This window comes from Dipodomys merriami, unplaced genomic scaffold (genome assembly GCF_024711535.1).
Source record: "Dipodomys merriami isolate MVZ:Mamm:240054 unplaced genomic scaffold, mDipMer1.0.p SCAF_307, whole genome shotgun sequence".
NCBI classification, from domain to species: domain Eukaryota; kingdom Metazoa; phylum Chordata; class Mammalia; order Rodentia; family Heteromyidae; genus Dipodomys; species Dipodomys merriami.
Window position 1 is genome coordinate 661,254 of NW_027204571.1, and position 12,544 is coordinate 673,797.

A 12,544-nucleotide genomic window follows, 5' to 3' on the forward strand; every position below is an offset into this window, starting at 1 on the left:
CAGTGGGAATAACTTCCTGGAGAAATCAATATTGAAACTGAATGTGAGATTAGTAAGAATAGTTAGAGGAAGAAGAACAAGGGGAAATGGGCTGAGCTTTTTTTTTTTAAAGCACACAAGGTACAAAGGATTAGAAACGAGAGAGAAGAAAAATTAAGGAACACACAGTGGTGAGCATTACTGGAGAGGTCTAGGAAGTGGTGAGGGAGGATGAAGACTCAGGTGATAAGGAGAACTTTGTGAAATATGCCAGGGTATTGAATGGGGCCCTTGACAATAACTGAAACTCACAACAAGGCCTCAAAGGAGGCTCTACTACCCAGTACAATGCCTGGAGAACATTCAGGAAGGCCACATGCTTGCCAAAGATTATACTACTCAAGAAAGGCACAGTTAGAACTTTCTGTTCAGGCTATTTTAGTAATTTTAAAGTTGATTCTGATGTAGTATTTTGAATGGGATAATCTGAAAATCTGCTACAAATACTTAGAAATGTTGAAAGTATATACAAATGCTTGATAAGGTAGAGCAAACATGTATTAAGTGCACAGCTGAACTGAATTTCAAAGAAGAGGAAGTTAGCAGGGCCAGAAACAAGAGATCACATATTGGCTCTTCCTAGGGAAAAGCATGGGGTGAGCTAGTTTTGGCATTTGGAATTTTAAAGTCTAAGCAGGGCAGAAGAAAAGCTTTAGGCCAATGCAGACTAAGAAGCTAGAATAAAGCACCTTGTATTAAATCCAAGTTGCTTTCAACCTGTGACTCTCTGAGTAAGGGCTACTGCTAGTCTGAGAGTGGCCTTGGTTTCCCACAATACCATTTCCTTGAGAATGAGAGTAACCATAGATGAAGGATGTTGTGTGTGCTGCCTTTGTTGAGGGGGACTGCATGTGAGTGTGACTACAACAGCATCAAAAATTGTAGGAAAAGGGCTGTGGCTTTTATGTACCAAAATGATCAACAGATAGAGGCTTTCCAGGCTGGCAGTCACTCACATCCTAGCCTCTCAACCAGATGAGATGATATAGTTAGTAAAAGCCTTTTGGCCTATGAGTCTAATGGACAAATTTATCAGTATGCTGCTCTGCTGCCAGCCCACAAAGGCAGATGAAAAGGTGGTCTGAGCCTAGGTAGGTTTGAGATTTAAATTTTCCAACCTACAAGGTCCAGAAGCTTCTAAACAAAGGCATTAGCTCAAAATTAACTTCCAGCTTGTGATATTTTCTAAAACATATGGCAGAATAATTGCAAAACAAACAAACTGGAGGAACACATTCTTTGCCCTGAGTTGCCAGGATTCAAGAGACAAAATCTTTTGGGTATAGTAGTACATGCATATAATCTCAGCACTCAGGAGGACAACACACTCAGAAGGACAACAGTGGCACACATCTGGAATACTAGCTACTAAGGAGGATAGTGATTCAAAGCCAGCCTTGCGCAGACAAATCCAAGAAACTCTTATCTCCAATTAACTAGTAAAAAGCCAGAAAGTGGAGGTGTGGATCTAGTGGTAGAGTGGGAATTTTAATGAAAAAAAACAAAGAGTACAAGGCCCTGAGTTCAAGCCCCAGCAGTGCATTGCATGCGTGTGAACACACACACACCACATACACATAATGAGGGAAAAAAAAATGAAAAAGATAGTCATTTAAGTTAAAAATTGAGGGGCTGGGAAGGTAGCTCAGTGGTAGAACACTTGCCTTGCATGCATGAGGCCCTGGGTTCGATTCCTCAGCACCACATAAGCAAAAAGAAAAAAGCCAGAAGTAGCACTGTGGCTCAAGTGGTACAGCACTAGCCTTGAGTTGAAGAGCTGAGGGACAGCGCCCAGGCCCAGAGTTCAGCCCCACGATCGGACCACCTCCAAAAAAAAAAAAAAATTGAGTGGAGGTAGGTGACAGTGGCTCATGCCTATAATCCTAGCTACTTGGGAGGCTGGGAATGGAAGAAGCCACAGTTTGAAAAAAGCCCAAGCAAAAAGTTCACAAGACCTTATCTCAACCAATGGCTAGGTGCAATGGTTCATACCTATAATCCTAGCCATGAGGCTAATGTTGGGAGGACCATGGTTCTGGGCTAGCTCTGGGAAGAAAAGTCCATAAGACTTCATTTCAACTAAGAGAACTATAGAAAAACAAAACAAAACAAAACCCCAAGGAAACAGACTTTCAGGAAGCAGAAAACTGGGCTAGAAGGAAAGAATGAGGCACAAGTGAGAACCGCTGGCTGTGTGAAAGCTACACAGGAAGTGACCATAAAAACCACAGTGACACGGACTTTTAAAGATGTAGAAAAAAGAAGGAAATTATTCTAAGTTCCTATAATGCTGGAAAATGATAATTAACTTATTATTTCAGAAATATATGGTAAATACTGAAAAGTAAATTATATTAGAATCAAAGTAAAGACAGAAAAGGACATAAAAGAAAAAGGGAAATGAGACTGTTTACAATGGTGGAAGGTTAAAAAAAAGAACAAATTCAGCAAAGAAAGAGCAGAGAAAAAAGCTGGGTTGCTGGTGGATCATGACTGTAATCCTAGCTACTCAGGAGGCTGAGATTTAAGGATTGTGGTACAAAGCCAATCCTAGCAGAAAAGTCCCATGATACTTTTTTTTTTGTGGGTCGTGGGGCTTGACCTCTGGACTTGGGAGCTCTCCTTGCGCTCTTCAGCTCAAGGCGAGCGCTCTACCACTTGCGCTACAGCGCCACTTCTGGTTTTCTAGTGGTTTATTGGAGATGAGAGTCTCATGGACTTTTCCTGCCTGGGCTGGCTTTGAACCTTGATTCTCAGATCTCAGCCTCTTGAGTAGGTAGGATTACAGGCGTGAGCCACCGACACCCAGCTACCAGGAGACTATCTCTAATTAACCACTCAAAAAACAGAAGTGGAGCTGTGGCTCAAAGGAGAAGCATACCAGCATTTAGGAAAAGAGTTCAGGGATAGGGCCTAGAACTTGAGTTCAAGCCCCAGGACTGACAAAAGAAAACAAAAACAAACAAAAAAAGAAAAGCAAAAAATACAATGGCTAGAACAAAACTACAAGCCAGAAAACACACATATTATTTTTATAGGCTTTAAAATTGAAAGTCAATAGCAGGGCACCGGTGGCTCACGCTTGTAATCCTATCTACTCAGGAGGCTGAGATCTGAGGATCACTGTTCAAAGCGATCCCAGGCAGGAAACTTTGTGAGATTCTTTCTTGTTTTGTTTTTTTTGGGGGGTCCGGTCGTGGGGCCTGAACTCTGGGCCTGGGCGTTGTCCCTCAGCTCTTCAGCTCAGGGCTAGCGCTCTACCACTTGAGCCACAGCGCCACTTCCGGCTTTTTTTCTTATGTAGTGCTGAGGAATCAAACCCAGGGCCTCGAGCATGCAAGGCAAGTGCTCTACCACTGAGCCACCTTCCCAGCCCCCTTTGTGAGATTCTTATCTCCAATAAACCACTAGAAAACCGGAAGTGGTGCTTCAGCGGTAGAGCACTCGCCTTGTGTTGAAGAGTGCAAGGAAAGCTCCCAAGCCCAGAGTTCAAGCCCCACGTCTGGAAAATAAAATAAAATAAAAAAATAAAATTGAAAGTCAAGCCAGGCGCCGGTGACTCATGCCTATAATCCTAGCTACTTAGGAGGCTGAGATCTGAGGACCGAAGTTCAAAGCCAGTCCGGGCAGGAAAGTCCATGAGACTATTTTTTTGGGGGGGTCCGGTCGTGGTGCCTGAACTCTGGGCCTGGGCGCTGTCCCTCAGCTCTTCAGCTCAAGGCTAGCGCTCTACCACTTGAGCCACAGCGCCACTTCCGGCTTTTTTCTTTTTAATTATGTGGTGCTGAAGAATCGAACCCAGGGCCTCATGAATGCAAGGCAAGCGCTCTACCACTGAGCCAACTTCCCAGCCCCTCCATGAGACTCTTATCTCCAATAAACCACCAGAAAACCATAAGTGGCACTAGGGCTCAGGTGGTAGACCACTGGCCTTGAGCTGAAGAGCACAAGGACAGGGACAGTGCCCAAGCCCAGAGTTCAAGTCCCACAACCAACAAAAAAATGTAAAACATTAAAATAAAAAATTTAAAAGTCAAACATAAAATGACATTGCAAAAGCTAAATGTATGTATGTATCTATGTATCTATTTATCTATCTATCTAAATAGGCCAAACTTAGCCATCAAAATAAAGTTTTCAGATATTACATAGTGAAATCTAATTCAAGATCTAAACTAGACATCTAAACAAGAAGCAGAAAGTATAAGATGAGCAAAAGAAGTACATAAGTCAAATAAAAATAAATATGTTAATATTAATCAGGGTTGATTTCAGAGTTTACTCCAAAAAAATTGTTTTCTAAGTTAAGTACTGGCAACTCATGCCTGTAATCCTAGCCAATTGGGAGTTTAAGAACAGGAGATGTAGGTATGAGGCCATCCCAAGCAACAAAGTTGGAGAGATACTCTCTCAACCCAAATCCAGGTGTGGTGGCCTGTGCTTGTCATTTCAGATATGACAGGAAACTCAAAAACAGCATAAAAACAGCGCACAAAATAAGGGCTGAGGTTTATAATCTTAGCTACTCAGGAGGCTGAAATCTGAGTATCAAAGCTCAAAGCTATCCCCAGGAAGACAAATGGGTGAAACTCTTATTTTCTATTAACTATTAAAAAATCAGAAATGGAGGCATAGCACAAGTAGCAGAGTTCCAGCCTTGAGCAAAAAAGCTTGAGGCTCTGAGTTCAAGCCCTAGTACTGCCAAAAATATTGTTGGGCTTTTGCATAGGCTACACATAAGCTCTACCACTAAGCTATCCTTAGGAACAATTAAGAAAAATGTTTTAGAAAGTAGAGCAAAGGTGTGAAAACAAATTTAAGGTAGTCACTGCATAATTATCCATCTGCTGATTCCCACAAAATTTCTAGACAATAAATAAGGACTTGCTAATAGATAATACCTCTAGGGAGTACACTGGGAATGCATAAGTAGAAAGCATGTCTGTTCTTTTCTTCAAATAATTCTGTTGTAAATTCTTTGCCAAGAACGTGAGTTTTTTTTCTGTTTGTTTTTGTGCTAGAACCAGGGGCTTGAACTCAGGACTTGGGTGCTAGCACTCTACCATTTGAGCAACAGCTCCACTTCCAGCCTTTTGGTGCTTAATTAGAGCTTAGAACCTCACAGACAGGTGGGAAGGTGGCTCAGTGGTAGAATGCTTGCCTTGCATGAATGAGGCCCTGAGTTCAATTCCTCAGAGCCACATAAAGCAGAAAAAGCTGAAAGAGCTGAGGGACAGCGCCCAGGCCAGAGTTCAGGCTCTACAACCGGCAAAAAAAAAAGAAAAAAGAAAAGAACCTCACAGACTTTCCTGGCTTTGAACTGCAATCCTCAGATCTCAGCCTCCTGAATAGCTAGGATTACAGTTGTGAGCCATCAGGGCTCAGTTGGTTTTACTTTTTTTTTTTTTTTTTTTGGCGGGGGGGGGGGGGGGGGGGGGGGGGCGTCCGGTTGTGGGCCTGAACTCTGGGCCTGGGCACTGTCCCTCAGCTCTTCAGCTCAAGGCTAGCACTCTACCACTTGAGCCACAGCACCACTTCCGGCTTTTTTTTTCTGCTTATATGGTGCTGAGGAATCGAACCCAGGGCCTCAGGCATGCAAGGCAAGCGCTCTACCACGGAGCCACCTTCCCAGCCCTGGTTTTACTTTTATTAAAAAAAAAAAAAAAAAAGTAAGAGGGCTGGGAAGGTGGCTCCGTGGTAGAATGCTTGCCTTTCATGCATGAGGCCTGGGTTTGATTCCTCAGTACTACATAAGCAGAAAAAGCTGGAAGTGGCGCTGTGGCTCAGGTAGCAGAGTGCTAGTCTTGAGCTGAAGATCTCTGGGACAGTACCCAGGCCCAGAGTTCAGGCCCCACAAACGGCAAAAAAAAAAAAAAAAAGATAAAATAAAAAATAAATAAAATTAAAAAATATTTCAGTGAAACTAATAATTACCAGATTGTATATCTATTTAAATTTGTTCATATATTAACAAGTAATTGTTTCACTTAATTATATATAATTTCTAAAACTTCTCCTAAATAAACACAATTTTTTCAAGATGCCATTCTAACTATAAATGATTGTAAAAGGTTTAGATAAATAAGTTATGAGTCTTGAGTTGGGAATGTCCCACACTGTGACTCAAAGAAAGGTAAATTCATTCATCTAAAGTTAACTTGTCACAACTTGTAAGCAGACTAAGCTTTTATCTGGCTACATAAGAATGTGATTTTCGCCGGGCGCCGGTGGCTCACGCCTGTAATCCTAGCTACTCAGGAGGCTGAGATCTGAGAATCGCGGTTCAAAGCCAGCCCGGGCAGGAAAGACCGTGAGACTCCTATTTCCAATAAACCACTAGAAAACCGGAAGTGGCGCTGTAGCTCAAGTGGTAGAGCGCTCACCTTGAGCAGAAGAGCTGAGGGACAGCGCCCAAGCCCAGAGTTCAAGCCCCATGACCGACAAAAAAAAAAAAAGAATGTGATTTTCTATTTACAGCTTTTACAGCATATAATTTAAGGGAAAAACCTCATCTGGCTGCATTTGTGAATTTCAGTTTAAATTCCTCTCTTTGCTTTCTCTCATTAATTTATAACAAAATCAGAAGAATAAACAAACCCCCCTTGGAGGTCACTTTACTCCGTTTTGCAGAATCACATCAGTGCAATAAAAACAATTTCTTTTCTATAATAAACTAGGTAAAATATTTAGCCATCTAACTAGTACATCTAAACAAGACAGAACACTAAAAATATCACAAAAGCAAATTCACTTACTTGACATTTCTGACGCAACTGTCGTAATTCCTTTATAACTGGAGCTAGAGCTGACTTCTTTTCCAATACCAGGGAATTCAGTTTTTTTACCTGTCATTTAAACAAAAAAAAACCATATATCTAAAAAAAACAGTTCAAAGGAAGAAAATGCTGCATGCATAGAAATATTGTAAAAATGTCTGTCTACATAAATTATTTTGGTGCTCAACAATGGGGAAGAGTTTAGTAAATTTTGATTTCTTGGCAAGACAGAATACCATTTAGCCAGTCAAAATGTTATCAAGACTGTAACCAGGCACTGATGGTTAATACCTGTAAGTAGGGTGTGGCTCAAGTGGTAGGATGCCAGCCTTGACCAAAAAAAGCTAAGGGACAGTGTCCATGCCCTGAGTGTACACACACACACACACACACACACACACACACACACACACACACACACACACACACACACACACACACACACACACACACACACACACACACACACACACACACACACACACACACACACACACACACACACACACACACACACGGTAGATCATCCTAAGAAAACATTTAACTCTAACATTGAATTAATAAAATAATTGCAAGTTGCCTGTTGTCTGTATACAATAACTATGATCATGATGTACTATATAAAAACATATATTTATGTTGGTTATGTAAGATTACATATATGTAGAGTAATATCCAAAACACTTAATCTAAGTGGTAAAAGTAATGACCAATCAGCATACCTACAAGGTATAGGAATAAATGGTTCTGGAGGCTTCCTCTGTACAATTTTTTTTTTTTTTTGGTGGCAGTCTTGTGGTTTAAACTCAGGACTTGAGCTTTTTGTACTCTGCCACTTGAGCTACAGCTCCACTTCTGACTTTTTGGTGGTTAATTGGAGATAAGATGCTCACTGATTTTCCTGCCTGTATAGGTTGACTTTGAACCTTAACCTGCATATCTCAGCCTTCTGAATAGCTAAGATTATAGGCATGAGGGGAAAAACAAAGGAGGAGGTAACAATGCTCAATAGGAAATGTACTCATTATCTTACTCATGTAACTGAAACCCCTCTGTACAGTATTTTTACAACAACAAAACAACATAAAAAAAAAGATTATAGGCATGAGTCACCAGTGCTCAGCCCAAATTCTATTTTTGTGTGCTAGTACTAGGGCTTGAGTTCTGAGCCTCAAGCTCTCACTTGCCTTTTTTGCTCACAACTTTTTTTATTTTTTTTTGTCTTTTCTTTTTTGGTACTGGGGATCGAACCCAGGACGTTGCACTTGCTAGGCAAGCGCTTTGCCACTGAGCTACATCCCAGCCCTACTCACAACTTTTTACTCATGGCTGGTAACTCTACCACTTGAGCCATATCTCTTATAGCTTTTAGCTGATTAAATGGAGATAAGAGTCTCTAGAATTTGTGGGCTGGGAAGGTGGCTCAGTGGAAGAGTGCTTGCTTTGCATGCATTAGGCCCTGGGTTCAATTCCTCAGCACCACATAAGCAGAAAAAAGCCAGAAGAGCCACTGTGGCTCAAGTGGTAGAATGTTAGCTTTGAGCAGAAGAGCTGAGGGACAGCACCCAGGCCCAGAGTTCAGCCCCCACAACCCACAAAAAAAAAAGTCTCTAGAATTTGTATGCCTAGTCTGGCTTCAAACCTCGATCCTCAGATACCAGACTCTTGAATAGCTAGGGTTATAAGCAAGAGCCACCAGTACTCAGTAAAATTCAATTTTTTTAGGAGTTACATTTCTAGAAAATTCAGAGGGTTCTGGAGGAAAGCCCAAGATGGACAAGAGGACTCTGAGAATTTAGGACATTCAGAAGGCTCTAGGGTAATGCCAAGATGGACAAGAGAAGTCTGAGAATTTAGCTGTTTACCAAACAGTCAGAAAAAATTCCATTATTATTATTTTGTGTGTGATGTGTTTTCTCTTTTTTCTTATAATTTCAACATTATGATGCCTGATGAAAATGTAGTGGTGTTTTTTGGTCAAACAGCATTCTTAAATGTGGAAAGATACTAGGCTTATCCATGAAAATAATTTTATCAGGTAGGATGGTATGATTTGAGAAAACTTATTTTTATCACAAATACTTATTTAAAATAATATAACATGTATATCTCAAAAACGACAAAATACACAAACTATTAGTAGTTAAGACAACCTTATTAGAATGAAAAAATTTTAAAGCTATTCATAGAAACACATGAAAAAATATAAACATTGTGCAGAGATGGAAATAAATACAAGGAAAGTGTAATCACCATTTCAGACATGTCATCCAAGGTTTGGCCTTTCATTTCATCCACTTCACTCTTCAGTGCCGAGACCCTTTGAAGCTCTTCTTGTGTATAACTAAAGCCAGATATACCCTTCTTCTCCTCAGTGGTTTGCTATCAGAAACAGAGCCCACAAAATGGTGTCAGCATGTTGCTGGTTTCCGTAAGAAGTATGACTATTTCATACTTCTGTTGAAAAGTTGCAAACAAAATTCATTTGTTTAGAATCCAAAAGGAGTGTTTTCATTGGGTTTTCATTACCTTTCTTTTTTTTTCTTTTTTTTTCTCTTTTTTTGTCGGTTGTGGGGCTTGGGCGCTGTCCCTGCGCTCTTTGAGCACTCTGCCACTTGAGCCATAGTGCCACTTCCGGTTTTCTAGTGGTTTATTGGAGATAAGAGTCTCATAGACTTTCCTGCCCCGGCTGGCTTTGAACCTCGATCTTCAGATCTCAGCCTCCTGAGTAGCTAGGATTACAGGCGTGAACCATCGGCGCCTGACTTCAAATTACATACCTTTCATTTTATAAACCTACACTAAATTTTATTATGGTTGCTTTAGGTGCAAAGAGTATTTCGTAGACCTTGGAAAAATGCTGCATACCTAATACAGACTGAAAAACAGGATGCACTCAATAAACACTTGGCAAATACATGAATTCTCAAGTGAGAAATTATATGTTTACTCATTTAGTATTTATTGCACACTCAAATGTGCCAAATCCAGTTCTAGGCACCAGTGTACATAGTGAACAAAAATGGGGGGAAAAATCTCTTCCTCTACAGAGCTTACTTATAATGGGAGTAAACAGCAATATGTAAATAAGTAAGTAAACAACTATCTTGTAAGGGAGAGGGGGCTTGGAATCTTAAATTCTAAGATTACTCAAAATAAGAGCCAAAACTTACAACAGACATAAGATACTTGAATGAATTCATCAGGCAGAAACTTTAAAATAATAGACTAATATATTCAAGAAAATAAATGGAGAGCCGGGCGCCGGTGGCTCACGCCTATAATCCTAGCTACTCAGGAGGCTGAGATCTGAGGATCATGGTTCAAAGCCAGCCCGGGCAGGAAAGACCATGAGACTCCTATCTCCAATAAACCACTAGAAAACCGGAAGTGGCGCTGTAGCTCAAGTGGTAGAGCGCTCGCCTTGAGCTGAAGAGCTGAAGGACAGTGCCCAGGCCCAGAGTTCAAGCCCCATGACCGACAAAAAAAAAAAAAGAAAATAAATGGAAAGTTGGAAAGTACTACAACTGAAATCTACAAAGTAGTCAAATGGAAATTCTAGACTTGAGAAATATAAGATATTAAGAATTCATGGGGCTGGGAAGGTGGCTCAGTGGTAGAGCATGCTTGCCTTGCAAGCATGAGGCCCTGGGTTAGATTCCCCAGCACCACATAAGCAAAAAGAAAAAAAGCCAAAAGTGGCATTGTGGCTTAAGTGGTAGAGCGCTAGCCTTGAGCTGAAGAGCTGAGGGACAGCGCCCAGGCCCAGAGTTCAGGCCCCAAGACCGGACCCAAAAAAAACAAAAAAACAAAACAAAACAAAACAAAAAGATATTAAGAATTCAAAAGATGGGCTGGGAAGGTGGCTCAGCAGTAGAGCGCTTGCCTTGTGTGCATGAGGCTCTGGGTTCGATTCCTCAGCACCATATAAGCAAAAAGAAAAAAGCCAGAAGTGGTGCTGTGGCTCAAGTGGTAGAGTGCTAGCCTTGAGCTGAGGAGCTGAGGGACAACACCGAGGCCCCATCACCAGACCCCCCCCCAAAAAAAAAAAGAATTCAAAAGATGGATTTAATAGCAGACTAGACACACACAAAGAGAAGAATGAATAAATTACAAGATAACATAGAAGAAAAAAAATCACACGGAAGAAATATAATGGGAACCAATGGGGACAAAGCAAAGCATAAAACCCCACAAACGTGGACTGTGGTGGAGAAGTCTACCATGGACTGTGGTGGAGAAGTCTAACATATTAGCATCAGGAGTTTAGTGGAGGAGAATGAAGTCATGGTAGTAACTGAAGTTGTTGCAATGGAGCTAGAAATTCCTACCTGAAAAGTAACTTGGAAACCCCCAATGTTTGATTTTAAGTAACAATGAGTAGGCCAAAAGAATCACAATGAGAATTAGAGAACAATTTGAAGTGAATAATGATAATATAGTTCCTACTAACAATTTAAAATTAGTGTTGTTACAATCCATGGTAGATTCACAGTAAATTGTCAATCTTATATTCTCAAGAAGCAATCAATACTCATTAGCATGAAACTGAAGTCCATATTGTCAACTGGAAAGAACCACAATTGGGTAAAATTTCATTTATTTCTACCAGATTATTGCTAGCACCCTGAGGAAATAATTTCCCATGAGTAAGAGGAGGAAAAATGTGAACCCTAGAAAATAGAGGAACTAGCACCCACAATCAGAACAGCTTTGCTGCTGACTGCCCTCAGCTTACCACTTTTGATAACCAAGACACTAACACCTAAGAAGCCTAGGGTAAACCCACATAGGCTTTCCCTGGCAGGGTATTTCAAAGCTCTTCGGAAGTACATGCTTCAAGATTTCTGCTCAGGAAACCACCATTAATAGATATTTTATAGTTATTCTTTTGGCATGAGAATTTTACAGAGTAACTAGTTAACCAAATTAAAAACTGCCTTGAACTTCAACTTCTATTAATCCCAAATCAGCACACATTTATAAAAGGAAGTGCTTACCACTGTATTAAAAATAAGTGAATCTGCTTACATGGCATTGCTGTAATTAATCAGAAAATTAATGTTATGGTTTTCCAATAAAAACAACCAGCTCAGTAAAAAGCTGCAACTTGTTGGGCACTAGTGGCTCATGCTTATAACCCTAGCTATTCAGGAAACTGAGATCTGAGGATCATGGTTTAAAGCCAGCCCATGCAGGAAAAGTCTATGAGACTCTTCATCTCCATTTAACTACCAAAAAAGACAGAAGTGGAACTGTGGCTCAATGTGGTAAGGTGTTAGCCTTGAGCCCAAAAGCTCAAGGACAGTTCCAGGTCCAGGGTTTAAGCCCCAGGACCAGCAAAAAACAAAAACAAAAAATGCTGCAAACTATAAACCTCCTGGCATTTATATTTTTAGCAGTCCAAAGTAATACTGTATTACCAGTTGATGTTTAATATTTTCATCATGTTGTTTAAGAAGTTCTTCAGTCCTCTGCAAGAGACCAAATTCAGCTTTGAATTCAGCTATTATCTGATGCTTCTTTTTGAAAACAGTACTCTTGCTTCGAAGTTTACTGACATATCGTTTGAACTGTAAAAGACAATATGTAATATAATTAGAAAAACAGTAGGTCCAGAGTATGGTATACAACCTTAGAGCCTTAAAATTTTTACTTTTCTTGTAATACATGTCACAAGTATATAAAAACTTGGTTTTCTTACAAAACTTGGGAAGACTTACAAATTA

The 12,544-nt window shown here is 40.4% G+C and overlaps 1 protein-coding gene across 3 annotated transcripts in view; it reads right to left on the reverse strand.

Annotated features, from left to right (window-relative positions):
• LOC138840929 (intraflagellar transport protein 81 homolog) overlaps window positions 1-12,544 on the reverse strand; it is a 154,808-nt gene that overhangs the window by 42,854 nt on the left and 99,410 nt on the right. For all 3 annotated transcript variants that reach the window (XM_070041363.1, XM_070041365.1, XM_070041364.1), the window contains exons 13-15: window positions 12,239-12,388; window positions 9,069-9,197; window positions 6,795-6,884 (exon numbers count right to left, since the gene is read on the reverse strand). In XM_070041363.1, the coding sequence (XP_069897464.1) occupies window positions 6,795-6,884; window positions 9,069-9,197; window positions 12,239-12,388 (369 nt within the window). The remainder of the gene's footprint in view (window positions 1-6,794; window positions 6,885-9,068; window positions 9,198-12,238; window positions 12,389-12,544) is intronic.